We start from the raw sequence: 27725 nt of genomic DNA, 5'->3' as shown, positions 1-27725 counted from the left end.
ACATCCCCGGGTGCAGCAGGTCCTCGGGGAGTGCATCCCTCCCCCGTCGCGGGGAAGAAGGGTCAGGCAGGTGGCTGTGCCCGGAGATTTAAGCGCATTTACTGAGGCACAGCGGAGTGCATACGGCAACGAAGGGCTCCTCCAGGTCGCCCTTTTCCCCTACCATAGGAAGTCAACGGTTGACAGGTGGCGGAGCACAGGTTCCCCGCGGAACTGCCACACGTTCCGGTCGGGAGGGGAGAGCTCGTTAGCTGTGGCATTTCCTGCCGGTACTCGACGGCGCAGCAGCCCTCCGGCGTATGCTGACACCGCCGCCCATCTCCGTGCCCCGCGGCTCCGCGGCCGCATGCTTGCGCCAGAGCCGCGGTGGGAGAGTGCTGCGCTGCCTGCAGTAGCGGCGGCGCCAGCCCGGTAGAGACGGCTGCAGGGGGCTGCGGTGAGGGTCTCCACGCAGAGCCGGTTGCGAGCCCGAGCCCCCGCCGCAGTGCCCCGCCGCCCGCACGCGCCGGCCGCACGTGAGCGCGGGCGCCCGCAGCCCGTGCGGCGCGGAAAGTGTGTCACTGGGTGAGGGGGGCGGGCGGGGGCGGGGCGGCCCGCGGGGCGGGGCGGCGGCCGCGGTGCCGCACTCTGCGCGGAGCCCGATCGCTTTTGTTGTAAAGGGAGGGCGGCGCGGAGGGGACTGTCAGCCGCCGCTCTGACAGGCGGCAGCGCGGTCGCCTTCCTCTCTCGCCTGCCGGCTGCATGTAGGGCTGCGGCGGGGACCGGAGCTGGGGAGACAGCGGCCGAGCGGAGCTGAGCTCAACCGTAACGGGCTCGGTGGAGCCCAGCGTGGCGCCGCCACCCGACCCTGCGGCAGGAGACCGCCATGGAAGTCAGCGCGGGTAAGCGGCCGGGGCGGCCGCTGCGGGCCGGGATGGAGCGGGTGGGGGTTATGAGGGGAGTGAGCGCTTTGCAAGGTCGCCGTGGCGAACCGCACTGGTGCGGGAGGTCCAGGCAGGGGCCGTCCAGGGCGGCTCGGAGCAGGGGAGCGCGGCGGGCGGCGGCTCTGCCCAGCCCCGGCCCCGCTGGTGGCGGGACGGCCGCGCGCCGCCTCACATGGACTCGCCGGGCGAGCCATGTGCGCGCTGTGTTTACGTTCCGCGCGGCGTGCCCGCTCATTGGCCGTGCGGGGCCGTGACGCGCGGATTGCATAATAGTGCCGGGGCGGCGGCGCGGGGCGGCTGCGGCGCGGACACGTGAGGCGGGCGGGCGGGCGGCCGCTGTTTTGGTGACCTACATTCGGGGCGGCGGCGGAGGGGCGCGCCAGGACACGTGGGGCCGCGCCGCTGCGGCGCCGGCAGCCCCGCCCCCGCGGCGCGCGGACCCGCCTCCGCGGCAGGAGGCCGCCGTGACGGGCAGGGGTCAGCGCAAGGCTGTTGCCGCGGCGGGGGGGTTCTGGTGGAGGACAGGCGGTGACCGCGGTGGGAAGCTGGCGGAGGACGCGCGGGGGCGAGGGGCCGCACGCGCAGGGCCGTGTGCGGCGGCAGCGGTGGTGCCCGCGCGGCCCGCACGTGGACCGGCCCGGTGCGCGGGGGCGGTGTTGTGTAATCGGGAAGGGATGGTCGGGGGCAGGGCCAGGCCTTTACAAGGCGGCTCCGCCTGACGGCGGGGAGCGCCGCTGCCCCGGTCGCGCCGCCTGGTGCAGTGCGAAGGGGCAGGGCAGCCGCTCTATAGCTCACGGCTTTCCTTCCTTCTTTGTTAAGGAGGGTGGCGAATGATGTTGGCCGTGCCGGCCGGGGCTACCCCTGCTGCAGCTTCTCGGGGCCGGCTGGCCGCAGCCTCCGTGCCTCTGCGCCCTTACATTTCCGAAACAGATGTGTAAATGCAATACTTGCACGTTGCGGTGCGCGCCCTGCGCCGTACGTCTCTGCCGGGTGGCACCCGAAGGGCCAGAGGTCCTCGCAACTCTCAGCCTGACGTGCCTCTGCATCCCTAGAAGGACCTGGCATACCACCTTCGCCCGGGTTCGTTGACCAAGGCCCCACTGTTCTACAGAGTCCAAGTTGGCACTGAGCAGCAGTGTCCCTTTCTGCAGGGTACTAGGACGTCTGTGAGTGCATGCACAGAGGTCGTCACCTCTCTGCTCCTTGAAGTTGCAGCTCATAAACAGCACAAGGTGACAACTTCAAACTGCTTCTCAAATGAAACTAGGGTTCATAGGGAAACGTAACTCCTAAAATCACAAAACTATTAGGAAACAGACAAGATTGCCAAGCTGTGTGAGGTACAGGAGCAGCCCAACTTATCTGGGTCTCCTCAGGCTTTCAAGGAGTGGAACCCCTTAGGTAGAGTCTGTGCTCCCTTATGACATTGGTGTTCTCCTTGAGGGAAAAGAGTATCACTTTTTATGGGATAGGGTTTCAAGATAACTGAGCAAGGTGGCAGTGTGGAGAAATGTGGAGTTCCTTTCAGGGGACGTGTTTTGTGCCCTGCTCTGCCCGTTGCAGATAAGGATAGTGCCTGCTGAGAGCCTTGGTGCCACCCTTGGACCAGGAGGACTGTGAACTTTGACCTGACACCTGGCCTAGGCATGTGCAGCGCCAGAGGATAGCAGGACCTTTGTCAGATAATGTGGTGTGTTGCTCTAGCATGGGTGTTTGACTGATTTCTTCTCAGGTGATCGCTGGACCCACGTTCCCTTTGCAGTCCTGCTGTCCCCAAAATCCTGACCCTCAACGCATGGTTTGCTGTGTGGAGGATTTATCAAAAGATCTGTTCAGGGTCGACCACTGTGGTGGGACCCAGAGGCACTGGCGCCCAGGAATGTGAGAAGCAGCTTGTGTGTAGCACACGTGTCTGACTTCTGCTCTGCTGGGGACTCCTCACCTGGACGTTCTTGGGGGTGTCAGTGGCAGTTTCTGTGGTAGACGTGGGGTCGTAGAGCTGCAGCAGAAGTGCTGCGAGGACCATTCTAGCTGCTCAAGGTGATGAAAATGTGTTAAGTCAGACTTTCTAGCTGTTTCTTGGGTTGTATAACACTGCTGCCTAACAGCAGTAACAGCCCTTAACTGTCAGGAGGCAATGGCTGCTGTGAGGGGCTCCAGCTCTGACCTGCCGTGCCAGCTCGGTTAATCAAGGACTCTCCTGGCACCGGCGTTGTTTAGCTCCGGTGGAAGCCAATGCATGGCAGTTTGAAAGTTTTCAGTTCTTGCCGGTGTGTGGGGCTCCTTGCTGCAGGATGCTGAGTCGTCTGTGAAGAGACTTCACAGAGCAGTGCAGGCATAAACCAGAAGGTGCTGAGGGGAGTTAATTTAAACGTTTGTGTGGCTCCCACTGTTGACATTTTTGTGTGAAACACCAAATGTTTTTAGATTGAGTTTCGAAATGCTAAGCCTTGGAGGCAAACTCGAAATGAAGTGAGAACAATTTCTCTTGCTTACAAGCAAGAAAAAGGGAGCCGTGAAAAGCCAGAACTGCTCCCAGGTCTGCCAGAGGACAAAAAGCTGCCTCATCTGAGGGATTCTCAAGAGTATCAGATTGCCAGACGTGGCAGGACAGAGACTGTTTTTCAACAGCAGGCTGGCAGTCGGAGTCCTTAGCTGCTGCTAGAAACACTGCAGAGGCTCGGACAAACGGCGTTCGGTAGCCTCACCAAGCCGTAGTGCTGTTTCGTTCCCTCGCCACCTTCCCTTTTGCATAGCGAGCACCTCTCCGCCCTTCCTTTCTGTGCCTCTGGCACTTAGCCTGCATGAAGTTTTTCTCCCTGCCCTATTTCTGTCCCTAACCTAGCTTGTTTGCATTCTGGCTCCACAGCGCAGCGAGATCCTGTCCTTGCTGTGGCTCAAGACAAGCTCTGCTCAGAGGGTGGGCAGGGGAGCCCTCCTTAGGCTGAGCTGTGCCCTCTCCCTGCTGCCCCATCCTGCCAGCACCATGGCTTGTGACTGTCTATTGATTCTGCCATTTCATCTCAACTTGGATCCAAAGAGGCTGATAAGACGGGAGAAGGATATGGGGCAGCCGGGGAGGTCAGCTGCTGAAAACAAACGGAGAGAGGCCGGAGGGCGGGGGGAGAGGGAGAGCAGTGTGCCCAGGAACACGTGATGGCTGGGTCTGGTGGTGCTGGGTCATGGCGTGGCTCACATGGCAGTGGTGCATGTCTGCTTGTTATGTCACTACATGCTGCCTTTTTTTCTTGCCTTAGGGGGTGTAATAGCTTACATCAGCTCTTCAAGCTCGGCATCCAGCCCAGCCTCATGTCACAGCGAGAGCTCAGACAGCGGTTTTCAGTCGTCCTCTTCGCCTGTACCATCCTCTCCGAACAGCTCCTCCTCAGAAAGAAGCTGCCATGGCCGGAACAGCAAGGGCTCTGATGGGGCACCCAAGAGCGATTGTCTGGAGGAGACTCTTAAACCAAACCAGTCAAGTGTTGCTGGTTTGACAAAAAGCCATAATGGAGTCACAAGTACGTTGGGTGCCAGTTTCTGAAGCCCCCATTTTCTCCTTTACACATTACAGCCCCATATATTACAAGCAGGTCTTCATGTGGCTTGCTTGTACAGTGAAGTAAAGATAATAGCAATCAGAAATCACCTTCAGAAGTATCTGTAGATCTGTCTTGAGAGTCTGTTTTGTTCCTTCATATTCCCTCCCCTGCCCCTTCGCTTTCTCTCGACTCAAAATTCTTTTGGGACCTGAATAAATAACCAAACCATTACATTTACATAGCTGCAGCTGTGACTTCTATCTTTTTCATCCCAAGTCTTAATTTGGATGTAAAAAACTAAGTCCTAAGACAGAACGAAAGGATTGTCTTATAAAATGCATTTAATAATCTAGCTGCAACTATTTGCCTTATACTTTGTTTGCTAGCAAGAGAAGATCGATGCTAAAGAACTGTATTTGGAAGGGTAGGAATCAAAATGAATATTTCAACAAGCACTCAGCTGGAATTTAGACTTAGTTATTTTGGAGACCAAATTTTTCTGTTGGCAGAATTGTTTTATCATTTTGGATTGCTGTGAAGGTAGAAGAAGCATCTGTAGTTGCACCTTAAAAATACTTTTCTTTTGTTTAATCTTCCTACCCTAAGTTCATGATAAGAACTTTTCAAAACCTTAAAAAAAAAAGAAGAGGTATTAGTTCCTCTTCACGAACGAAAACCAAATGTCAATTAAATGACTTTTTTTGGTAGAATATGGTTCTGTGGGAGATTTTCTAGCTGTCTGTGTTGCTCACTGTTAAGGTAACTTTGTGGTTATTACAGTCACTGGTGAAATTCCTGTTGGTTTCAGAGTTAGACCAACACTTAATACTTAAAAAAAAATAACTGGCAAGATGAAATAAAATAGGTGGGAAAAAAAACACCCCAAACCCCATGAGCATATCCACAAGGCTGGGATTTTCAAGCTCAAGTGTGCAAACAAGCCATCCTAGCTGTGAGTAGATGGAGATGTGGCTGCGTTGCCAGTCCTAACTTGTTAGAGTGTATGGCTCGTTTCCAATAGATAATAATGTGTCATTTAATAGTTCTGTTTTTAAGAGAAGTTTATGCTCTGTTTGGAATACTGTAGCCTTTATATGGGCTTGTCCTGATGGAAAAACAGAGCGAGCCTTAACTTTGGTGGTATAGTTAAGTAAGCTTCAGAAGTGTGTAAGTGTAAGCAGGCTTTTTCCCTACAACTGGGTGCAGTACTACTGTGCTTGAACATTCAGTGGATAGGTAGTGCTTCTTCCATCTTCTCTTGAGTGCTTCCTGATTGTGTCATCTCATCTGCCCCCACTGCTTGCACTAGTATGTTCTGAACTGGTCAGAAGTGTTTTGCATTCTTCTTGTCTGTTCTATGCTGTTTGGGTTTTTTCTTGGGGGTTTTTGTTGGTTTGTTTCTTTGTTTTTTTGTGTGTGTGATTTTGTTTTCTTTTTGGTGGGGCTTTTTTTTTTTTGTACATTTAACTGACCTGTCATATTTTGCTTTTAGTCCAGGTTTTAAAAGCTAGCAACATGTTCCTGCTGTTGTCATTCATTTTCTGTATCCTTGACTTCTCTGTTCTGATTCTAGAGTTTAATGGCATGGTTCTTCTTTGCAAAGTCTGTGGAGATGTTGCTTCAGGATTTCATTATGGTGTTCATGCCTGTGAGGGCTGCAAGGTGAGCTGCATTTCTACTCACTTTTCTGCTGGTTAAATGCTCAAGTTATCCCCAAAGAGGTTAAAGAAGTGATGGTTCTGAAAAGGCTACTGCTCTGCTTCTCTGAGAAACTCAGTGTGTAAATTGTAGGAAAAGGCAAACCACTTAACCATGCACAGCATTTTCCAGACTGCAGTGCTTTCTGTTCCTGCTCCTTGTCCAGTCCTGCCTGACCTGGAGTTGAATGATAGAGAGGAAGAAATGGAGACAGAGATACTAATGACTATGTCACACAAGACATGTGAATGTTAATTGCATTAAGAGATAGTGGGTGTGAGTTGTCACCTGGGGTGGAACGCAGACGGAACAGCCTTGGAAAAGCAGTTCTTCACCTTGGGGAAAGCCAGGACTGGGTACTTGCCTGTTTATACGTCAGTAGATCTGTATTTTCTGATATTGTAACACTGAATTGTGTTCTGTGAGGAGATTTATCACCTTCAGGTTTATGTGGAGGAGCTGCCCTTGAAGGTCATACAGTGCAGCAGGATGGTTTTGTTGCCTGTGTGGAGACTGAAATCAAGAGACCTGATTTTGACTTTTCATGTTTCCACTTGGTGTCATAGGAGGTTGAGGGCATATCTTACAAACTGACAGTATGGTGATAGGTTGCTGGAGGTATTTTACTGCTAGGTGCTGCCTGTGCAAGGAACATACTCTGTAGTTAAGTAGTGTGAGTTCAACACAGACCATGCACAAAGGGGAAGTAAGTCTTGAGGGGCAGCAAGTTCTTTAAAATCACTCGAGTCCGATGGCACTAAAGCATCTGCTGAGACACAGTGCGGGTGGCTGTGCTCGGGGAGAGGTGAATCTTGGCAGGAGGATTTGGTGTGTGCTGTAGTAATGGTCGTGGGGATTTGTTTGTTTGTTTGTTTGTTTACAGGGATTTTTCAGAAGAAGCATTCAGCAGAACATCCAATATAAAAAGTGCTTGAAGAATAACAACTGCTCTATAATGAGAATGAATAGGAACAGATGCCAGCAGTGTCGCTTCAAAAAATGCCTGTCTGTTGGGATGTCACGAGATGGTACGTTCCACTCCTGGGCAGTGCTCCTCTGAGAGGGATTCCTGTCCACCTCAAAACCAATTGCCAGGAGTCTTAGTGGCAGAAAACACACCCAGCTGTTTTGACGTGGACAGGTTTCCTCTCCAAGGGCATTTAGATCAGCTTGACTAGTTCTGTGAACCTCCTGAAGTGGTAACGCTGTACTGGCCGCAGAGCTCCCATCTCTGGGGGCTGATGCAGCGTAATGTGCTGCAGTGGATGGCTGTAAGAGTCTCAGTTTAGTTTTAACAAGCTGTATCTTGCTTGGTGCTGAACGAGACTCTTCTCTCTTTCACTTTTTGTTTTGTATTGTTGCTGTTCCTTTTTCAATGAAAGGGAATTGTACCCAAGCCAGTAGCATTAAGCTGGTTATTGTAGAGCCTGAAGAGTTAGGTTCAGATGCATAAGTCGAGCAGGTATCTGCTCTTCTCTTTTTCTCTTGGAGGGAGGAGGGGAGCAAGAAGGAAAGGGTAATGCTGACCTGTGTCTCAGCACAGCTGGATATCCTTTCCCTGCAACTTCTAAACAGTGTAATGTTGAAATTGCAGTGCGTTAGTTTGCTACATGTTACTGACGTGAACAGAGCCGTTCCCTCTGTTTCACTTTTTAATTTTCTCTGGGTGTTTATTTCACAAGAACTAAGAATCCTGGGCTGTTCATAATTTAGTGGGTGGAGTGCTAATACTTGAAATAATTGTTCTGAGTTCTGGTGCACAGGAGTTATTTCATCCCCTAGGCGCTTGTTTGCGCATGAGGTTGCACCTGTTTTAATGAAAGGTAATAAGTTACATTAATGATGGACTACTGTAAGAGCGTAATTACATCAGGTGAAACTGGTTATAAGCCCTTGTAAGGCTGTGGTTGGACAGGACAGTAAAGGCAGTTGTAGAATCCCTGGCACAGGGCCAAAAAGGCTGCAGCCACAATGATGCCCATCCCCTTGCCAGCAGAAAATGTCCTTTTCAAGGCAAAGTTATCAGGAAGATTTACCAAGGTAAGCTTCATTTCAGTGTTGTCTTAATTGTTTTGGCAAGTTATGTACTGGTCCATGAGGAGCTGCCTTTTAGGACTTAGATTCAAATATCAGAGAACCAGTCAAGGTTGAAAGGGACACAAGGATCATCCAGTTCCAATCCTCCTAGGGGATACCCTACCCTAGACCAGGTTGGCCAGAGCCTTATCCAGCCTGGCCTTAAACACCTCCAGGCATGGGGCCTCAACCACCTCTCTGGGCAACCCATTCCAGGCTCTCACCACTGTCACGCTGAAGAACTTCCTCCTCACGTCCAGGCTGAATCTACCCACCTCCAGCTTTGCTCCATTTAAGGACCAAAAACATACAATATGGACTGTTTAAATTCAGCTAATTATCGACTCCCAAAGTTGTACTGATTTAATTGATCCAGTCTTAAAGCCTGACACCTCATAAGCTGACATAGCTCTGTGTGTGGCCAGGTTTGTAACAAAAGGGGAAAAGGTTTCAGAGGTGGTGCACTTTGGTCCTGCCTCCTCTCCGTGTGGACACAGCAGCATACAGTTCATATCTCATGCCTCTCCTATGCCCAGGAGCATCTTCACCTCAGTTGTAATACCCCTGGGGCTGTAGTATTGGTGAGAACAGTTGAAGCCTTGCCGTGAGAGGCGAGATTATTGCTTGGGTGTTTTGTGTGCATGCACGCTGCTTTTTCAGTTTTGGTTTGATGTCTGTGCCTGCTGCTAACACTCTCAGGGCTGACGCTGGGTTTTTCCCCGTGTTTTGTTTCTCCACCTTGATAGCTGTTCGATTTGGCCGTATTCCCAAACGTGAAAAGCAGAGGATGCTGATTGAAATGCAGAGTGCCATGAAAACAATGATAAGCGGCCACTTACCCAGTGAAGCGATATCAGAACATCAAGAGCAAGCTCCTCAGGAAGGCCTTTCCTCCAAGCCAAAACAAGAGCAGGAAACCATCAAAAGTCCTTCTCCCCTTCCTGGTGCTGACATGGCTAAGGAAGAAGTGATTGGTATGGTCACTAGGGCCCACAAAGACACTTTCATGTACAACCAAGAACAGTCCCAAAACGCAGCAGAGATGATGCAGGCCCAGAGCGGGGAGAGAGCGCCAAAGAGCAGCGAGCAGTACATCTCGAACGGCGAGCACTGTGGTGGTGGGCTTGGGGGCCCTCAGTACCCTGACAGTGAGCAGCACCTCGGCGGACAGTACAGAGGCAGAAGTGCACTGCATTACCCAGCTGGGCACGCCGTGTGTTTCACAAATGGCCACTGTATGAACTTCACCAGTGCCTATACGCCGCGACTCTGCGACAGGATGCCGGCAGATGGCTTTGCTCCAAACAGGAATACCACTTACTCCTGCAGCACTGGAGGAAGAACGCATTTGGTATATTGATGTCAACTGTTTGATTTGATTTAGTGAGGTGCTTAGCAGTGGGTGTGGTCCAGTATGCCTCTTCAGTCAGTGAAGCTGCACAACTGCTGAAAGTTAACGTAGTGACACAAGTTTGGTAGCCTAAATGATGGTGATGGAGAGTAATGGCCCAAATTGCATGGAGGATCTGAATCAAGTGGTGAGGTTTCTCTGTCCATTTTTTAGCAAACTGAAAGCAGACTAAGCTTAAGGAGTGTGGGTTTTGCAACTGGCTTGACTTAAAATTTAAAGTAGATGTTAGGAGTCTATAAATTCCCTTGACTCAATCCTCTTGGAGACTCTGCTCCAAAATAATCTAGGGTCAGGTGTGCTGTATTTTTCTTAAAGGTACTCCCATTGAGTTTCTGGGGTGAATCCTCAGGGCTAGGATTCTAAGTCAGTCTGTATGTGTGTTCTTTCTAGTGTGTTCTGAAATCTCTTTTTTTCTGGGTAGGTGGGCAGGGGAGGGAGGTGAGTGGATCGTGGTATTTTATGTCTTAATGGGGACAGGCTGATCGTATTCCAAGCAGTGTGAAGTCAGGCTCTATGGGACACACATGCTGTGCATCCTTCTGTAGAACATCTTCAGCTCTGAACAGAGGCAGAAGGAAGATGCACAGCTAAACCACTTGAGGAGAATTGCAGGATCTTTTCTGTGGTACCTACACAAGTGAGGCTCTGAAGACGCTCCTGGGGGGTCTTAGATGACTTCACTGCTTTGCTAGAACATTTTCTTGCTGAATTCTTAACAATGATACTTCCTGTTTTCTCACATACAGAAGATACTGGATTGGGGTCAGGTTTGGATTGGGTTTGTTTTCCTTAACAGGGCCCTGCTGTGTGCCTTGTATCAGTTCTGTAAGCCTTTTAACAGAGTTTGGCCTTCTCTCTACCACTGGAATTGCCTGGGATGAGAGAATGTAAGATCCTTGTTCTTATCCTGCTCTCCTGTCAAGAAATGTGAGCCCCTGACCCTTCTAAAGTCCTTCAGCTACTGCTGTTTTCCTTCCTCATAGTTCTTTCACGTTCTTCAGAGGTTTTTGACACTCCCAAAAGTCTCCATGCAATGAAGGCTGCCCATTTTATTGCCAGATTTCCAGGTTTTGTTGTTTGTTTCTTGGTTGGGTTTTTTCCCCTGCTGGTTTTGGGCTGTTTTTAACCTCTGCAGCTGGAGCATATGTGAACCATGCGATCTCTAGCAGGCTCCAACCTTTATTGCAGATTCCGGGCCCTACCCCTTGGCAAACAATATTAATTTCCAACCTCCCTTCCTTGAAGGGAAAGTATGTGGAGTCACTGGGACAGCATTCTTGGCACTCCTTATCAGCAGAGGTTAAATCTGCGGTATGGGCAGGTAGAGGGTGGCGCTGCCTGCAGACGCACAGTCAGTGTGACCTGTGCATAGCAGCTGCAGGGAGGTTTAACACAGCCAGCACAGGAAGCAAAACCAAATCCAAGAGAGTGCTTCAGTTGCTTCCTCCCCCTGCTCCTGACATGAATGAGGGTTTTGCCAGAGAGCAAGATCTAACCAAAATAGATCTTCAGCATGAGAGTGGTGAGAGCCTGGAATGGGTTTCCCAGAGCAGTGGTTGAGGCCCTGGAGGTGCTTAAGGCCAGCCTGGATGAGGCTGTGGCCAGCCTGATCTAGGGTAGGGTGTCCCTGCCCATGGCAGGGGGTTGGAACTAGATGATCCTTGTGGTCCCTTCCAACCCTGACTGATTCTATGATTCCATGAAAGTAAGTCAGCAACAGTAGTGTCATTAGGCTCTGGATCAATATGGAGAAAGAGGTTCAGGGTTTTGGATTGTTTTTAACTCTATACCCCCCCAAGTCAAACAGATTCCTCTAAAGAGAGCGGGTGACTGTATGAGCTGGCAGCTGCTTTCATAGGGAAGCCTCTCAGAGTTCAAGGAGCAGCTGGATGATGCTCTTAGTCATACAGCTCAGTTTTAAGTAGTCCTTTAAGGAGCAGTTAATTGGACTTGATGATCCTTATGAATCTCTTCCACTTTGAGATAGTCTGTGGTTCTGTGACTTCTGGGCAGAGGTCTATCAAGAGACTTCAGACAGAATGCGCAGGGAGGGGAATGTGGCAGTGTCTCCTTGGCACCAAGTGCGTGGGAGTTAAGGTAAGGCCTTTTTGTGTCCACTTCAGAGAGGAGTGCTGAAACAGATTCTCTGTTTTCTGGCAGTACTGTACTTTTAACAGTAAATACCCCTGGGAACCGCTGGAGTATCATGGACAGAGCAGTGGTTAGTGTCTGCTGTACTTATGGTTGTGTGCCTAGACCTCCCCTTTGGCCAAAACACTTCATGATTTTCAGCTTATGGAAGAGGCCCTTCTCTACCCTACAACACATCGTGTGCCAAGTGATGCCAAACCAATACATCTGCAGTGCTGCTCCTTGTCTGCTGGGGAGAGGTTTCTGCCTATCTCCTGCCCCTGTGCTTACTGTTGCCTATGCTGTGGTGAGCCAGGGAGCTGCCACACAAGGAATGGCTGCAGGCAGTCAGCAGGCTCAACATGCCCTGCAAAAGCGGTGCAGCTCTGAGGACTTACTGATCTGTTTCACAGAAAGGGACCTCCAAAGCTCATCCAGTCCAACTGTCTCCTCTAGCTGGAGCAGCACAGCACTTGTGTCTGGCCTCCATCTCCAAGGCAGCTATGTGGTTATACACAACAGTTTCTCTCCTGCCTTGCTGTCCCAGAGAGCCTTCTTCAGTGGCTGCAGGCAGACCCTCAGGGGCTTTCCTGTAAGTCACAGAATGTAAGGGCTTGGAAGGGACTTTGAAAGCTCATCTGCTCCAACCCCCCTGCAGAGCAGGATCACCCAGAGCAGATCACACTGGAACACACACGCAGGCAGGGTTTGAACATCTCCAGAGAGGGAGATTCCACTCACCTCGGGCAGCCTCTTCCAGTGTTCTGTCACCCTCACAGGGAAAAAAATGTCCTCATGTTTGCATGGAACCTCCTGTGCCTCAGCTTCCACCCATTGCCCCTGTCCTGTCCCTGGGCATCACCCAGCAGAGCCTGGCCCCAGCCTCCATCCACATTACATATTGATAACCATTGAGGAGGTCACCTCTCAGTCTCCTCCAAGCAGCACAGCCCCAGCTCCCTCAGGCTCTCCTTGTAAGATAAGTGTTTCATGCCCTTCATCATCTTTGTAGCTATGTGCTGGACTCTCTCAAGCAGTTCTATGCCTCTCTTGAACTGGGAGACCCAGAACTGGGCACAGTACTCCAGATGCAGCCTCACTGTTTGCTGTTTGCTTTGCCGACAGCCTTTGTTGCGTGGAGACTTTTGGAGACCTTCTAAAACTGTGAAGAGTGTTTAAAAATGAGGAGGAAGGAAAACATAGGTAGCATTGTGTATGCTTTTCAGTAGAGTTGTGAGGAATACTTCAAGAGCCTGTCATCCTTGATGATGGCAGGTGAAATTCAAATATAAACATCATTAAAAGATGTAAGTTTCAGGGTGCAGAAGCGAAGGTGCCCCAGTCTATCTGACTGGCTTTTATGGTGGGAACTCCTGGTCAGTCTGCCTTGGCCAGTGCATCTGATCTCACTGGAATGGATTCACACTTCTGTACAAAAAATTACCCCCTGTTTCTATAAAAGACAGAATATTTTGTCATAGTGACTGAGCAAAAGTCAGTGAAACACGTAGGCTGTTCTGGTAACAAGGAGGGAAACCTGTCACTTGGGAAATCAAGGCTTGGTTCTGTGTTCTACCGTTGGCACCTTTGTATGCTTGTGTGAATCACTGCAGTTGCCTGTAAAACAGGAAAGATGTATGAGAATGAATGTAGTAGTGACTGAGATTGCCACTGATTGATTGCAAGATCGTGACTAATTGCAAGATCAGAAGGATAGTACAAGTAAAAGAAATCCAGATGTCAGGTGTGAGTGACATCAGGGAAGGAGGGTGTAACGTGGGTTCCCTCAAGTCTTTCACTATGAACAATGGTGCCATTTCCAAAGTCAGCAGATCTAGAGACAGACTGTTAATGGACTGCTGTGGGGTGTGGGCAGCAGGACAAGGGAGGTTCTGCTGCCCCTGGGCTCAGCACTGTTCAGGCCACACCTTGAGTGCTGTGTCCAGTTCTAGGCCCCTCAATTCAAAAGAGATGTTGAGGTGCTGGAACGTGCCCAGAGAAGGGCAGCAAGGCTGGGGAGGGGCCTGGAGCAGAGCCCTGTGAGGAGAGGCTGAGGGAGCTGGGGGTGTGCAGCCTGCAGAAGAGGAGGCTCAGGGCAAACCTCATTGCTGTCTACAACTACCTGAAGGGAGGCTGTAGCCAGGTGGGGTTGGGCTCTTCTCTCAGACACCCAGCAACAGAACAAGGGGACACAGTCTGAAGTTGTGCCAGAGCAGGTCTAGGCTGGATGTTAGGAGGAAGTTGTTGGCAGAGAGAGTGATTGGCATTGGAATGGGCTGCCCAGGGAGATGGTGGAGTCGCTGTGCCTAGAGGTGTTGAAGCCAAGCCTGGCTGGGGCACTTAGTGCCATGGTCTGGTTGAGTGGCTCGGGCTGGGTGCTAGGTTGGGCTGGCTGAGCTTGGAGGTCTCTTCCAACCTGGTTGATTCTGTGATTCCATAGGAAATCCAGCTGCTCTGGAGTTGCCTGAGGAATACTGGCATTTTTTTCTCTGTGCATTGTTAGTGCAGAATTTTGAAGTATGAACCTACTTGTTTCAATTCTTTGCCAGTATTTGCTGCTATATCTTTAAGAGTTATTTTCTGTCTATGTTCTGTAAACATCAGGTCTGCCCAATGAGTAAGACTCCACACGTGGACCCAAACAAGTCTGGCCACGAAGTCTGGGAAGAGTTTTCCCTGAGTTTTACCCCTGCAGTGAAGGAAGTGGTGGAGTTCGCCAAGCGCATCCCAGGTTTCCGAGATCTCTCTCAACATGACCAGGTTAATCTCCTGAAGGCTGGGACCTTTGAGGTGAGACCACTACGTGTGCTGTGTGGACATGACAAGCTGTGTGTCAGTCTCCCTTAAGAACAAAAATTCATAGATCTGGGTTATCTCAGGCAAAAGCAGCTTGTTTGTGGATGCTAGCTCTGAGCTTCCCTTAAGCTGATGTTGTCCATGGCTTCTTTTTTGTCATAACCTGGTGAGCTATCCCTCTTCCAAGTAGTTAAAAGTGCTCAGCCCTTTTACACTTTCCTCCTCCCTGGGCACTAATAAGTGACTAATGAGGAGTTTCTTGGGTTTGTGTAGCAGTGGTTACTTTGATTGCTGTCTCGGCTTGGAGAGAAGCAGACTGCGTCTGGAAGGGTGGATAGCTTAGAATGCTCTCTGTTGACTTACCAGTTTTGTAGTGGAATGTGTTCATTGCTCTCTGTGTTCTTCCTTCTGACACTGTGCTCCCTGCCAAAGCCAGAGCATCCATATTGACCAAGTCTTTGGTAGCACCTGACAGTTACTGAAGCCTCAATCTCCAAAGCAGTAAAACTGGTAACTAACTACTGCTGCAGCTCTCTAGATGCAGAGCACCAGCTGCAGCCTAACTTACACTAGACTTATGCCACCTGGTCCTCGTGGCTACTTTCACCCACTCGCCAGCATGTGCTGAATTAGTGCTGTTACATTGGGAAAGATGCTGAAGGGCTCAGTGCTGTTTTATCATTAATGGCCTTCACCAGGGTATGTTCACATCAGGTTTGGTTACCCTTCCAGACTTGAGTCTGTTGGTGACTGTGCACATTTTAGAAGTATTCAGATGTGAAATTTGAATTTTGAGAGCCAGAGGAGCTGAAGTGCCAAGTATACAATCTTGCTGTGCTGTTCTGGAAGGGCAGAGTTGGCCATGTTTCGCTCTTGTTCACTTCATTTCTTCTTCCAAAGAAGAGTGTTGGATTCCCTGTCTGCCTGAACCGAAGACGTTTCTCGTGGAGCGCGTTGGCTCTTTTGTCTGCGTTCATACAGCCCACCTCTAAAGCGGATACTTGCTGGGCTGGGAAGCTTGGTGCCTAGAGACTGCCACTTTCTTTGCATCTTCCCTTCTGTTGTTGTCTGTTTTTTCTCCTGTTACACTTGACCTTTTATTAGTCTCCTACAATTCTTGTAAGCTGTTTTTTACTTCTTCAGCTACAGCCTCTTATGCTGCTGTTTACATTACACAAAGATGTTGGTTCTTTACCCTGCAAAGTGGTATACTGTCCAGTGCCCTCAGGGAGAGGGGAAAAACGTTGAGCTGTTCTTATAATGTAAAGCAAAGCTTTTATGTTTTGCAAGTGGTTTGTCTTGGCCTGTCTTCACCTCGAGCTTTTCTGGAGCCCCATTCATATGCCTTTCTGCCAGTTACAGGCACTGCCAATGCGGTTTCCATGTCCAGGGGAATTCATGTGTGGCTCCATGCTTATCCCTGTTAACTTACTTGTAAGAAACATTAATGATTTCTTTTAGTGAGTTGCTGCCTGTAGTTAGAGACCTCTGTGACATCTTGGCAACATTAAAATAACACCAAGCAACCAAACAAGAAAACCAGACAACCCAAAAATAATGATAGAGAGGCTCTGGGGAAAAAGACAGGTTTAACAAACCATCCATTGCCACGGAGGCAAAAGCATCCTGAAAGCCTCATGCAGACAAGGTCATTTCTGTCTGCTGGGTAGCTAAACTAGGGCATCCAAACGTCTGCATGTTAAGAGAAGAACCTAAGTAAAAGCACTGTCTCTGGGCCTGTTTGGCAGTGTATAGCAGTGCTGGCATTGTGGTTACCAGCACCCCATCTTCAAGGAGTGCTTGTTCATTTGAAGGTAAGGAGATGCAGTGACAGTGTTGGTGTAGAAGCTGCCTAGCTGTCCAGGGAGGTGGTGGAGTCGCCATCCCTGGAGGTGTTGAAGCAAAGCCTGGATGGGACACTTAGTGCCATGGTCTGGTTGGTTGGCCAGGGCTGGGTGCTAGGTTGGCCTGGCTGAGCTTGGAGGTCTCTTCCAACCTGCTTGATTCTGTGATATTCATATGCATGTATAGCTAAGTCCCTGCCTATGGTGGGGGACTGGAGCTAGATGGTCTTTGAGGTCACTTCCAATCTAAATCATTCTGTGGTTCTAACTGGAGAGCACTGTTGAGCTCAGTGTATGGTGGTGGCATTTGCATGACTTTGTATGGGAGCCATCTCCAGAAACAGAAGTGACCATGAAGTTGGGAACTCAGGTGGATTTGAAGAGGTGTCCCCCCCATATCCATAAGCCCCTACTCCAAATATAATTGATGTTGGAGCTAGCAAGCCCCTTGGATCCATTGGAGTAGTGACTCACTTTCTCCATAGACTCAGAGACTTGGTAAATTGGTTGCAGGTGGTGGGGAAGCAAGCAAGCACTTGCCTGTGTGGGGGTTTTTGTGTACTTATATTGTGATGGTTGGGTGATAGAGCTGATCAGGTTTATCCCCAACATGCACAAGTAAGAGTCTGACTGAGACCCCACCTGGAGTACCACGTCCACCTCTGGTGCCCCCAGTATGAGAGAGGCATGGAGCTGCTGGAGTGGGTCCAGAGAAGTGCCACAAAGATGATGAGAGGGCTGGAGCATCTCCCCTGTGGGGACAGGCTGGGAAAGTCGAGGCTGTTCAGCCTGGAGAAAGGAAGGCTCTGGGGGAGATCTTACAGCAGCAGCCTTCCAGTACCTGAAGGGCACCTACAAGGAAGCTGGGACGGGACTTTTTACAGGGGCTTGCAGTGATGGGACAAGAGGGAATGGCTTTAAGCTTGAGGAGGGCTAGATTTAGATTAGATATTAGGAAGAAATTCTTTACAGTGAGGGTGGTGAAACTCTGGAGCAGATTGCCCAGGGAGATCGTGGGTTCCCCCTCTGGAAGTGTTCAAGGCCAGGATGGATGATGCCTTGAGCAACCTGGTCTAGTGGAAGGCGTCCCTGCCCATGGCAGAGTGCTGGGATCTAGATGATCTTCAAGGTTCCTTCCAACTTAAACCATTCTATGACCCTATAAAGCGAAACGGGATGAATTGATCATGTGCTATACTGTAGTCTAAACAGCTCTTCCTTGGGTTAGAATGGTGACAGTGAAATCTACAGGCAAAGTCTTCGTGGCCTTTGGTTTTGAATACCTGTGTTAGTACCGGTTGCTCTTACTTGAAGTTCATCTTTCTAAAGCCCATTTCTCTAAGAGGAGTATCATTTGGTTGTCGTGTACCTGGTGGGTCCCTGCTAACGCAAAAGTTCAGCTTTGCCTGGCCGTTTTTTGTCTCCTTTTGTTGTATTCTGAGTGCATCTGCACCTGAATTTCTGCTAGGTTCCTACACTCTGTAGTTAACATCTTCCAAGGGCGTAGAGCTGACAGAGGTGAATAACACACGGTGCCCATGTGTCCACAAAGGTTGCTGCACCACATCTGGCTACTAAAACTCAGGAGCAGGTCATCCAGTGTGTGTATGAATGGTGTTTGAATTCTGAAAGCTTTTCCAGTGTGTTTTTGGAGCCTCCTTTAAGCTCCCCAGAGGCACCAGTCTTTGCTGAAAAACTGATCCTCTCACCTGTAGTAAACACTGACATTAATGCAGTTATGTGGGGTTGAGAAGAGACGAGTGTTGCACCAAGGGATTCCGCACAGCGAGCCTGAAGTATAACCACCGCCAGCTGGTTCGTTTTCTCCCAGTAAGAAGGTTGTTCTGTACAACTTGAACCTTGGCAATGTAAATAGAGTTGTTGAACACGAGCAAACGAAACTTTACAAGCCATTCCAGAGCGAAGCAATTGCCTGAGAAACCAGAAGAGGTATTGCAGCCCAGAGGGGTAAGTTCAGCACCTGTCAACTGCTACAGCCCAGGTGCTAACACCAAAGGGATATTGCCAACTGCAGCTACAGCCTAATTGCTGTTTCAGGCCCTGCTTCCCTAGCCCTTAGAAGGGGGTACAGGTGGCTCCTTTCCACCAGAGCTCGTGGTGGTTCCCGTGGGTGCAGCGAGGCAGCATGGTCCTTTCCCTAGGAATGTCTAGTGGGCCAGATCCTCAGATGGTGTCAGTCAGTGGCTTCAGTGGAGCTACTGGAGTTTGTGCTAAGCGGGAATCTCGTTCAGTAGCATTGTTGTGCTCCTCAGAAGTGTGGACAGTGAAGCATTTCTTTTGTGCTCTGTATGCCTTTGGCTGTTTGGCTTACGCAAGTTGTCCTCCTGGCGCATTTATGAATGGCATTACCTTTGTGACTCAGGCTGTCCGAGGCTTACGTTTTGGTTCTCCTCCCTCTCGTGTGCTGCAGCCCCCTCCCCTGCACCTACTCACTGAGTTTTTCACTTGTTTCTCTCAGACTGCTGAGGCAGAGCTTGCAGTGGTTTTTAAGAGCGCGCTAGCATGCTGGTGGTTTCTGTGTACGATGCTTGTACAGCAGTTAATGAGACATTCTCAATGATGTTAAGAGGCTTTGGTTTTGCTTTTGGCTAGAAATGAACCTCTATTGATCTGTTCTTGCTGTTCTTTTTTTCTTTCACCAGGTTTTAATGGTACGGTTTGCATCTCTGTTTGATGCAAAGGAACGTACTGTCACCTTCCTGAGTGGAAAGAAGTACGGTGTGGACGACTTGCATTCAATGGGAGCTGGGGATCTGCTCAACTCCATGTTTGAATTTAGTGAGAAACTAAATGCTCTGCAGCTTAGTGACGAGGAGATGAGTTTGTTTACAGCAGTTGTCCTGGTGTCTGCTGGTAAGGAGAGAAAGTTAACTTGAACCTTTGCCAAAACTGGAATATGGCTGTCTAGAAAAAGATTCCTGTAAAGCGTATACACTCTGTTTTCACAGTGATTTAGTAGGTTTTAAGCTACTAGCAGGCTGTGATTTACTTCTTTACATACCTGCTCTTTCTACTGCTACCCTTTGGACAAAGGTGACAGTGGGCTTACATTTTCCTACCACTTTCTATTGAACATGCTGCCTGATGGCCACATAGATAACTGTTTGACTCATCTGTGTTTCACAGGACAGCATCAGTGAAATTACTCCTGACTTGCATAGTTTAAGTCTTGGGATAAGGTGGTATTTTTACTACAAGTATTGTCACTGAAGTCTGTTGCGTGTATCTTACTTAAGCCTAAACCCAGCAGTTTGATCTCTCTTGATGTCAGCAAGAAAGCCTTCTTCATCTGCATTATGACTCCTTACGGCTAAAGCTCTGCCAATCTGCTAACATCTTCACCAGCCTCCTATCTTATTTCAGTCCTTGGATATGCAGAGCACTCTGGCCCAGATTCAAAGAAGGATTAAGCACCTACTTCTGTAGTATTATCTAAAGCCTAAAATTAGGCACATTAACTCCGCATACACAAGATGCAGGATCTCTGCATGCTGGGTAAGGAGCTCCAGAGGTGGCTAGCAGGAATGCTAGCAGTGCCCACGTAGGCAGCAAGCCAGCACTGAGGGACCACTCACTTCTTGAGCAAGTGGACCTCTTCCACGTGAGTGCTTTAGACTCCCCTTCTTTCTTAACGGGGAGGAGCACCCCAGGCATGGTTATAGGTGCATGAAGCCTCTGTAAACAAAGTAGGATGGTTCAGTCCAACAGCTTTGTGCATGGCTTAACTGAAATGTAATAGCACAGGATTGGGTAGCTGTAGCCTCTTCAATTTGTAAGCAGTGGTAATAAGTAGAGGGTGGCATAGGGTTGGCAAGTTGGAAAAGCTAGAGTGAATGGCAGCATAGTCTGTCAGTGAAGATGTTCAGGTAGCAGCAAGAAAACCGGGGGTTTAGTTGCTTTTCCAGAGTGTTTATGTATTTTTTCCTTCAAGAACTAAATTGATTAGACTGGAGGCAATCTTTAAAATAAGGACTGAGAACCAGGCCTCTTCCATCCTTGTTGCAGCTGCAACCATTCTTGCTTGCTTAGCTGGGCACCACAATCTCTGCACCCCCTGTTGTGAATGCAAGTGGCAGTCTGCTCTGTGACATACGTGTCTAGCACAGAGCTAGCGCCCCCCAGCCTTGCAGGCTCTGCTCCGTGCTGTTGCTAGCTCCCAGCAGGGCTTAGCCTGCTGTGTAATGTGCACATCATGTCAGAGCTGTGCAACAGGGCAGAAAGAGGACATGTTTGCTACTCAGGCTTCTTGACAGCTACTGAGGGCTTTTCAGATCATAGCTTTGGACGTTATTGCTACCTGTTTTAAACTATCTTGGGATCTGATCTGCAGCCTGGACTTCTTCACAAACTTGTTCTCAGACAGTGCATCTTCATGAGGCTTTTAGCATTTGGGCCCAAACGTGCATTTGTACCATATTGCAGGCATATGAGTAACCTTGGTGCTCACTGCAAGTCCAGCCCTCTTCATATCAACGTCACTTTGTAGCTTGCAAATGAATTGAAATGCTGAAGTTGTTCCTTGTACAAGTGAGTTAAGTGAGCAAGGTCCCTGAGTGGGGACCTAAGAGCAGGAGTGCCCCCAGCAGAACTCCTAGAGTATCTGCTTGCAGTCTGAGAGCTTGCCAGGAGAGGGCACCTGTTGATTTAACAGCTCTCGAAGGATAGATCACCTCCACGCTGCCCCTCAAGGAGCAGTGTGACCAGAGTCCTAAGGTGAAGATGAAACTCACTTAGAGAAGGAGGAAGAGTTGAGGAACAGCACCAGAGAGGATGACTCGGAGATGCAGAGGAAGGCAAAAGATGCTGTAACTGGAAGAAGAGCTAAAGGTGGAGGAAGGTGGCCATTAAGAGTGTTACTGAAAGGAAGATAGCAATCAAGAATCATACAATCAGTCAGGGTTGGAAGGGACCACAAGGATCATCCAATTTCACCCCCCCCTGCCATGGGGAGGAACACCTCACACTAGCTCAGGCTGTCTGCAGCCTCGTCCAGCCTGGCCTTAAACACTTCCAGGGATGAGGCTTCCACCGCCTTCCTGGGCAACCCATTCCAGGCTCTCACTACCCTCATGGTGAAGAACTTCCTACTCATGTCCAGTGTGAATCTCCCCATTTACAGCTTTGTTCCATTCCCCTAGTCCTGTCACTCCCTGACAGCCTAAAATGTCCCTCCCCAGCTTTCTTGTAACCCCCTTAAGATAGTGAAAGGCCACAATAAAGTCACCTCAGAGCATTCTCCTCTCCAGACTGAACAGCCCCAACTCCCTCAGTCTCTCCTCATAGCAGAGCTGCTCCAGCCCTCTGATCATCCCAGTGGCCCTTATCTAGACACCTTCCAGTACATCCACAGCCCTATTGTAATAGGGGCTCCAGAACTGGATGCAGTGCTCCAGGTGGGGTCTCAGGAGAGTGCAGTAGAGGGGGAGGATCACCTCCCTCAACCTGCTGCCCACACTGCTCTTGCTGCAGCCCAGGCTCTAGTTGCTCTCTGGGCTGCCAGAGCACACTGCTGGCTCATGTTGAGCTTCTCGTCCACCAGCACTCGCAAGTCCCTCTCCTCAGGGCCAGTCACTGCCCAGCATATGTCAGTGCTTGGGGTTGCTTCTACTCAGATGTAAGACCTTGCACTTGGTCTTGCTGAACTTCATGAGGTTGGCCTGGGCTCACTTCTGCAGCCTGTCCAGGTCCCTCTGGATGGATCCCTGCCCTCCAGCCTGTCAGCAGTACCACACAGCTTGGTGTCTTCAGTGAACTTGCTGAGGGTGCACTCATTGCCACTGTCCTTGTCACTGATGAAGATGTTAAACAAGATTGGTCCCAGGACTGATCCCTGAGGGATTCCACTTACCGCTGACCTCCACCTGGACATAGACCTCTGACAGCCACTCATAGTTTCCAGAAGCAGACAGGGGTGTATGACTGTTCTGTCCTGAGTGAGTGATGCAGAGTACAAAATACCATGTTAAACTAGTTAAAAGTCTTGTACAAAGACTCTTGGATGCTTAATTTTTTTTTAGGTCAGTGTGATGGTTTGGGTGTTCCCCACCCCCCCACAATTTGGAAATCACCCAGACTAGACTCACTCAGAGGCTCTGGACATTGAATGAAGCTTTATATTTACAGCTTAGCACAATATACAAGCAAATAGTTTCAATAGATACAGAAATATACAAGTTAAAAAGTAATACAGAAACACAACAGCCTCCCAGAAACCTGAGTCCCCAGGAGGGGCTCCCAACCACCCCTCCACCTTCCTCCCACTCCTCTACCTTACCAAGACTTTGCATTATGCTCAAGGTAGCTTTGAGGGTTGGCCAGAGGGATTAGGAAGCAGGTAGATTAGTCACACAGATGGCAGGTTAGGTTAGAGAAAGTTCAGCCCAAAGCCCAGACAGCAACTGTGTTATCTATGTTCGTGTTCTTGTTCTTGTACATCTCAGCAAGCCTATGAGTGCAGCAGACATCACCAGTGTTTCACAGCCTAGCTAGGCTCAAACTAGCACAGTCAGTGGAAAAAATGAAATGTTCATCAATGTCTGAACAGTGCTAGTAGAGAGAACATTTGTCAGAAGCATCTCCACACAACTGCACGAATAACTACTTCACAATAGATACTTAGAACGTGCAGAAAGACTTGGACTGATCAAAGGAGGGCGTCACAGTACTTCAGCTGAGGCAGCCAGGAAAGACAACTGTGTTCTGTCTTCAGAGGCCAGGCAGTATCACTGTTACTGTACAGAGCTCCTGAGAAACCTTACCTGGCCTATTCTGTGCTAATGCCATCACCCCTGCAAAACTAAAGGTTCTGCAAAGAAAAGGGCAAGTGGAATAGATAGTTTAACAAATCAAGGCTGGGAGGCAACTCTCCACTCATGCTCTCTTAGCAGCTATGAAAACTAATGGCCAGTCTTCATGGAAGAGTGAAACATGTGCTAATACATACAGTTTCATGTTAATCAAAGTTCCTCATTGCTAGAAGGTTCTGGAACAGTCCTTCTAAAGGAACTGAACACATTAACTGCTTCAAGGTGGATTCTTAAGTGGGTTATATAGTATTTTTTCCCACAGCAGTAGAGATCTGCACAAAATAGTATAGGAGGATTTCCTAGGCTTGTTCACCAGAGAAGTCTGATTGGATTGACAGCAGAAGGTACTCAGACTGTGTCATCTAACTCAGTGCTGCTCCAGAAAGCTGCTGTCATTCTGTGTCCCAGCTCTGTGAAGTGCTTAACTCCATGTGCATGTGGAAGCACATTTCTGTTCCTGTCCCTCACTGGTGCATGTACACACCCTGCTGAGTTTCTGTAGTGAGCCTACAGCTCCGAATAAACAGCTGCTGAGCCTTGTTATTCGGTGAGATGTTGTGCTTACAAATTCATCCTTGAAAGCTTCTCAGGTTCAACCTAAAGACAGCAGGCATGCTCTTAAATACAGCTCTGTTAAAAGAGGTGGTGTAGGCACAGGGTGAGTGCAGTGTCTGAAAGCTGAATGCTTTCCTTGATGTTGAAATCTTCCTCAGTTGGGGATTTTGGGGTGTATCATGTTTCACTTTGCACATGAACATAGACAGAGCCAGTCATGTCAAGGCTTGCGTTCTTTTTGCCCCTGGGAATCACATTGCACAGATGAGAGCGTGGCTTGTTCTGAGTGGGATTTCCTCCTCAAACATGAAGCTTCAGTGTAAGTTTAGGGTTCCATGTCCAGCCTTGAGGAGTGGTTTGCATTTTTACTTCCCCGTGCCCTGCCTCTCCCCTTGCATTGACAGTTGTGGTTCAGCAAAATATTTGTGTGCTTCAGTGGGATGTTTTCTGGAAACATAGGTGGGTAAAGAAAAGGTGATTGAACGTTGGCTGGCTCAACATGAGCTTAATGCTTAGGACAGCTGATGCTAAATAACGTTTGGAAGACTTTTGGTATATGGGTTTGAAAACTTCTGGCATAAGTATTCGGTTTTTCTTGTGCTTGTTACTTCAGTGACACAAGTATTTACTTTTTCTTGAGCTTACTACTTCAGTGAGTGATTCTTGCAGTGCCTTTGTTGCAAGCTACATCTGTTCAGTTTGTGGTTGTGTTTTTATCTGCTCTCATGCTTGTTTTCCTTTCTCTCTCTCTCCTCCTCCTCCCACCCTCCACTTTAGATCGCTCTGGAATAGAAAATGTCAACTCTGTGGAGGCACTTCAGGAAACACTAATCCGTGCATTAAGGACTTTAATCATGAAAAACCACCCAAATGAAGCCTCTATTTTCACAAAACTTCTTTTGAAGTTACCTGACTTGCGTTCCTTAAACAACATGCACTCTGAAGAACTCTTGGCCTTTAAAGTTCACCCGTAGACCTTTAGGTCTCGTTTGTACTTGGAATTGCCTCGTGTTAAACTGTTTTGTGCTAAAGTATGTATTTATACAGTTGTACCACTTGTTGAAGAGAGAGTTCACAGACTGTGAACAATCGATAGCTGTCCCATAGCCATGCAGTAATGCTTCAGCAGGTGCTTGCAGCTAAAAGCAGCACAGCCTTCAGAGTTCTCCAGGATGCCCAGACCCAGCTGTGCTGCACTTCTGCAGAAGAGCCTGCAGTGAGCCTGAGTAAATATGGACTATTCTTTCATTAAGAAAAAAAAGAGAACCACCACTGCCCTCTCATGAACTGAATGAAAGGTAGCTGAGTATGTGCATGGACCGGGGTGGGAACAATCCTGTACTACTAGGCAAATGGAAGAGCTGATTTAATTGGTCTTTCTCTTATTTAGTAGATGTGTGTCTGTGTCTCTTGGTCACTCACTCACTCACGATTTCACTGTTGTTCCATTAAACCTGATGGAATGGTTTCAGCCTGCACCAACTCTTCACAGGGTTTGTGTTCATGCCATGTGTATATACTATAAATAGCTAAGTAATGAGTGTTTATGGCTATATAAAGTACAGAGTTGTGTGTATATATGTGTATGTATATAAATAGTTCTATACATAAAGTATACATATAATTTCTTCACAATATTTTAAACTGTGAAGGAATTTAAACCAGAAGGTGGTCTATGGAAAGAACCAAACAGATGCACTTTGCATACTGCTGAAATTATCTGAGCATTTCTAATTTTTAGAAACATCAAGTTTGTATTAAATATGCTGTGTTTGTTAATTTAAGAGAAAAAACACCACCACCAAAAAACAAAACAGAGTGGCACCAAAGGGGCAGAGTCAGGTTCAACTTCTGGGGGGGATCCTGAGAGCATCTCAAGGAGATGGTTGGCGTGCCGACGAGAGAGAGGTTGTCCCTTGCCACTGAGGTTGGAAGGTTCTGACAAAAGAAGCACCAGGTGCTCTTTAAAGTTAAACTTCAGCACAGCCAGAAGGAAATGACCAGGTGAATAACAGCATCTATCAGAAACATACGTGTCCGTGGCTGTGTTTCGGTGTCTGTGTGTTCTCGCAATACGCCGTTCTGCTGCTGCGTTGCTCAATGAGAACTGGGAACAGGGATGTGAGGTTCCCCAGCTCAGTCACAGTTCGGGCTTTGTGGTTCCCGTGCCTGTTCTGGAGCTCTCTGTTGGTGTGTGTGTCTGGTGGGTGTGTGTGTGTGTGTGTGTGCAGAGAAGGTGCACTGGGTGGTCTGGACTTTTCCTTTCAAAAAGAGCACTGCAAAAACCAAACAGGACTTTTTTGTTGTTGTTGTTGATGCCAGTAGCAAATTACCAAGCAGATCCTGGAGGTTCCACTGCTTTTCCACTTATGAAAGTGGCTCTCTATGGGTTTTCTGCATTCGTATCAGGACCTAGCACCAGAAAAGAGCTAAAGGGAAGAAAAAAGCAGCTGTGTTAATTAGTTACATTTCTCTTTTGCTGATGTGGGAAGAAGATGCTCCATTACCCTTGTCTTACCTTGGAGATAGCCCTTTGGGTCTCTAGCATTTGATAACACTACTTTGTGGAGGGGAAGACCTCTCCCTTTGTTCCTGCATTGAGATGTATGCAGTAGGTGAGGCCAGGAGCCAGAAAGCTGCCAGATTGCAGAGCACCTCCTCACCGTGCTGGAGTGGCTCTCGCACAGCAGCGAGTCCACCCAGTGGGAGCCCTGGAAAAGAAGCAGACTTCTACCTGCCCCTAAGCTTCAGGTTTGCACCCTGGCACAGCTTTCATCCCCCTTGGGCTGGGGAGTGCCCCTCAGAAAGCGGTGGCCAGGGGGCCAGGAGCAGAGGAGCAGGAGAGACGGTGCTTGAGTGAGGGACAGGGAGGAGCCTGCTTTAGCCTTGGCTAAGGAGCAGAAGGTCCCACCCTTTTCCCCACCTCCACCCTTTGCCCCTCCACAGCTGCTGCAGGCAGAGCCGTCCTGCCTCGAACTACTGTAACCACTTGATACTGGCCCTTCACTCCCTCCAGTTTTGCTATCCAAACGTGCTGCCAGGGCATATTGTCCTGCTCTGTGTTCACAGTCTGCGTTCTACCAGTATTACTTGTTTGAGAGCTTCACTGAATTATGTGTTGAACCATTCAAGCTTTAGAGAAGACAGTCACATGTGGTGTGCTATTTAGGAGCTGAAACGGCTTCGTAGACCCCATTTCAAACGTGCGAAGTGCAGTTAACTCTGGGGTGTTCGGGGAGGGAAGGAGGCTTCCTACAGCAACTGCCACCTTACAGCTGTGTTCTGTTTTGTTGTGGGGTTGGTTGGTTGGGGTTGGTGTTTGGGGGGCGTATGCTTGGTGTGGGTTGGTTGGTTGGTTTGGTTGGGGGTTACTTTGTGTGTGTGTGTGTGTTTTGATTATGTTTTTCTTTTCTTAAAGCTGTATTGTTAAGCCTTTAGGAATGTATAACCAGGACTGAGTAATTTACTGCTTATTCCATTTTTAGTTAGCTTGACCATGTTATGCCTTTAGATAGATATTCTGACTTGTGCAATCTCATTGGAAATTATCTTCCTATACTTAAGGGAAAAACTCTAAGAACAGGAAAGAAACAAATAGAAGCCCCAAGCAGATTGACTGAGCAAAAACACGGAGTAAAGCACTGTCCAAAGTGACCCACGTGTTGCAGACCTTGGCTGGAAGGAAGTGGCAACTCACCGCGCCAGCTGTGTGTCGTGAGCTGTTCCTTCACTGTGTCACTGGTTATACACTTGTTAAACGCTGAGATAATAGACTTCATGCAAGGCATTTGAGTACTGTAGGCTGGGTCATTGCTGAAAGGTTAATGTACTGTATGACTTAAATGGAGTTTTTATTCTTGATTTTATTCTTGATTTCTGTTCTTGTTTCAAAAGATTAAATATGGGCATTATGTCAGCAACCTAAA

At 48.9% G+C, this 27725-nt stretch overlaps 1 protein-coding gene across 2 annotated transcripts; it reads left to right on the top strand.

The window, feature by feature from the left end:
• Positions 1–597: 597 nt before the first annotated feature.
• Positions 598–27725, top strand: NR1D2 (nuclear receptor subfamily 1 group D member 2). 2 transcript variants are annotated; one of them, XM_064167275.1, is made up of 8 exons: positions 598–881; positions 4181–4441; positions 6036–6124; positions 7044–7188; positions 8983–9587; positions 14382–14567; positions 19081–19291; positions 24577–27725. In XM_064167275.1, exons 1-8 carry the CDS (start codon positions 866–868, stop codon positions 24771–24773), a joined length of 1710 nt encoding a protein of 569 aa, XP_064023345.1. In that variant the 5' UTR covers positions 598–865; the 3' UTR covers positions 24774–27725. The 2 variants fall into 2 exon arrangements, with proteins under 2 accessions (XP_064023345.1, XP_064023344.1); XM_064167274.1 differs by lacking the exon at positions 598–881 and having other exon boundaries at positions 4120–4441.

Source organism: Pogoniulus pusillus, chromosome 28 (assembly GCF_015220805.1).
Source record: "Pogoniulus pusillus isolate bPogPus1 chromosome 28, bPogPus1.pri, whole genome shotgun sequence".
Taxonomy (NCBI): Eukaryota; Metazoa; Chordata; class Aves; order Piciformes; family Lybiidae; genus Pogoniulus; species Pogoniulus pusillus.
This window is presented reverse-complemented; position numbering and strand designations above follow the sequence as displayed.

What these genes read in the sequence shown, in the direction of transcription:
- NR1D2 (XM_064167274.1), top strand. Translation starts at nt 4,120, where the DNA reads ATGGCAGTGGTGCATGTCTGCTTGTTATGTCACTACATGCTGCCTTTT. An exon ending in TGTTGGGATGTCACGAGATG is followed by an intron (nt 7,189 to 8,982) that starts GTACGTTCCACT and finishes CCACCTTGATAG; the next exon opens with CTGTTCGATTTGGCCGTATT. An exon ending in TGAAGGCTGGGACCTTTGAG is followed by an intron (nt 14,568 to 19,080) that starts GTGAGACCACTA and finishes TTCTTTCACCAG; the next exon opens with GTTTTAATGGTACGGTTTGC.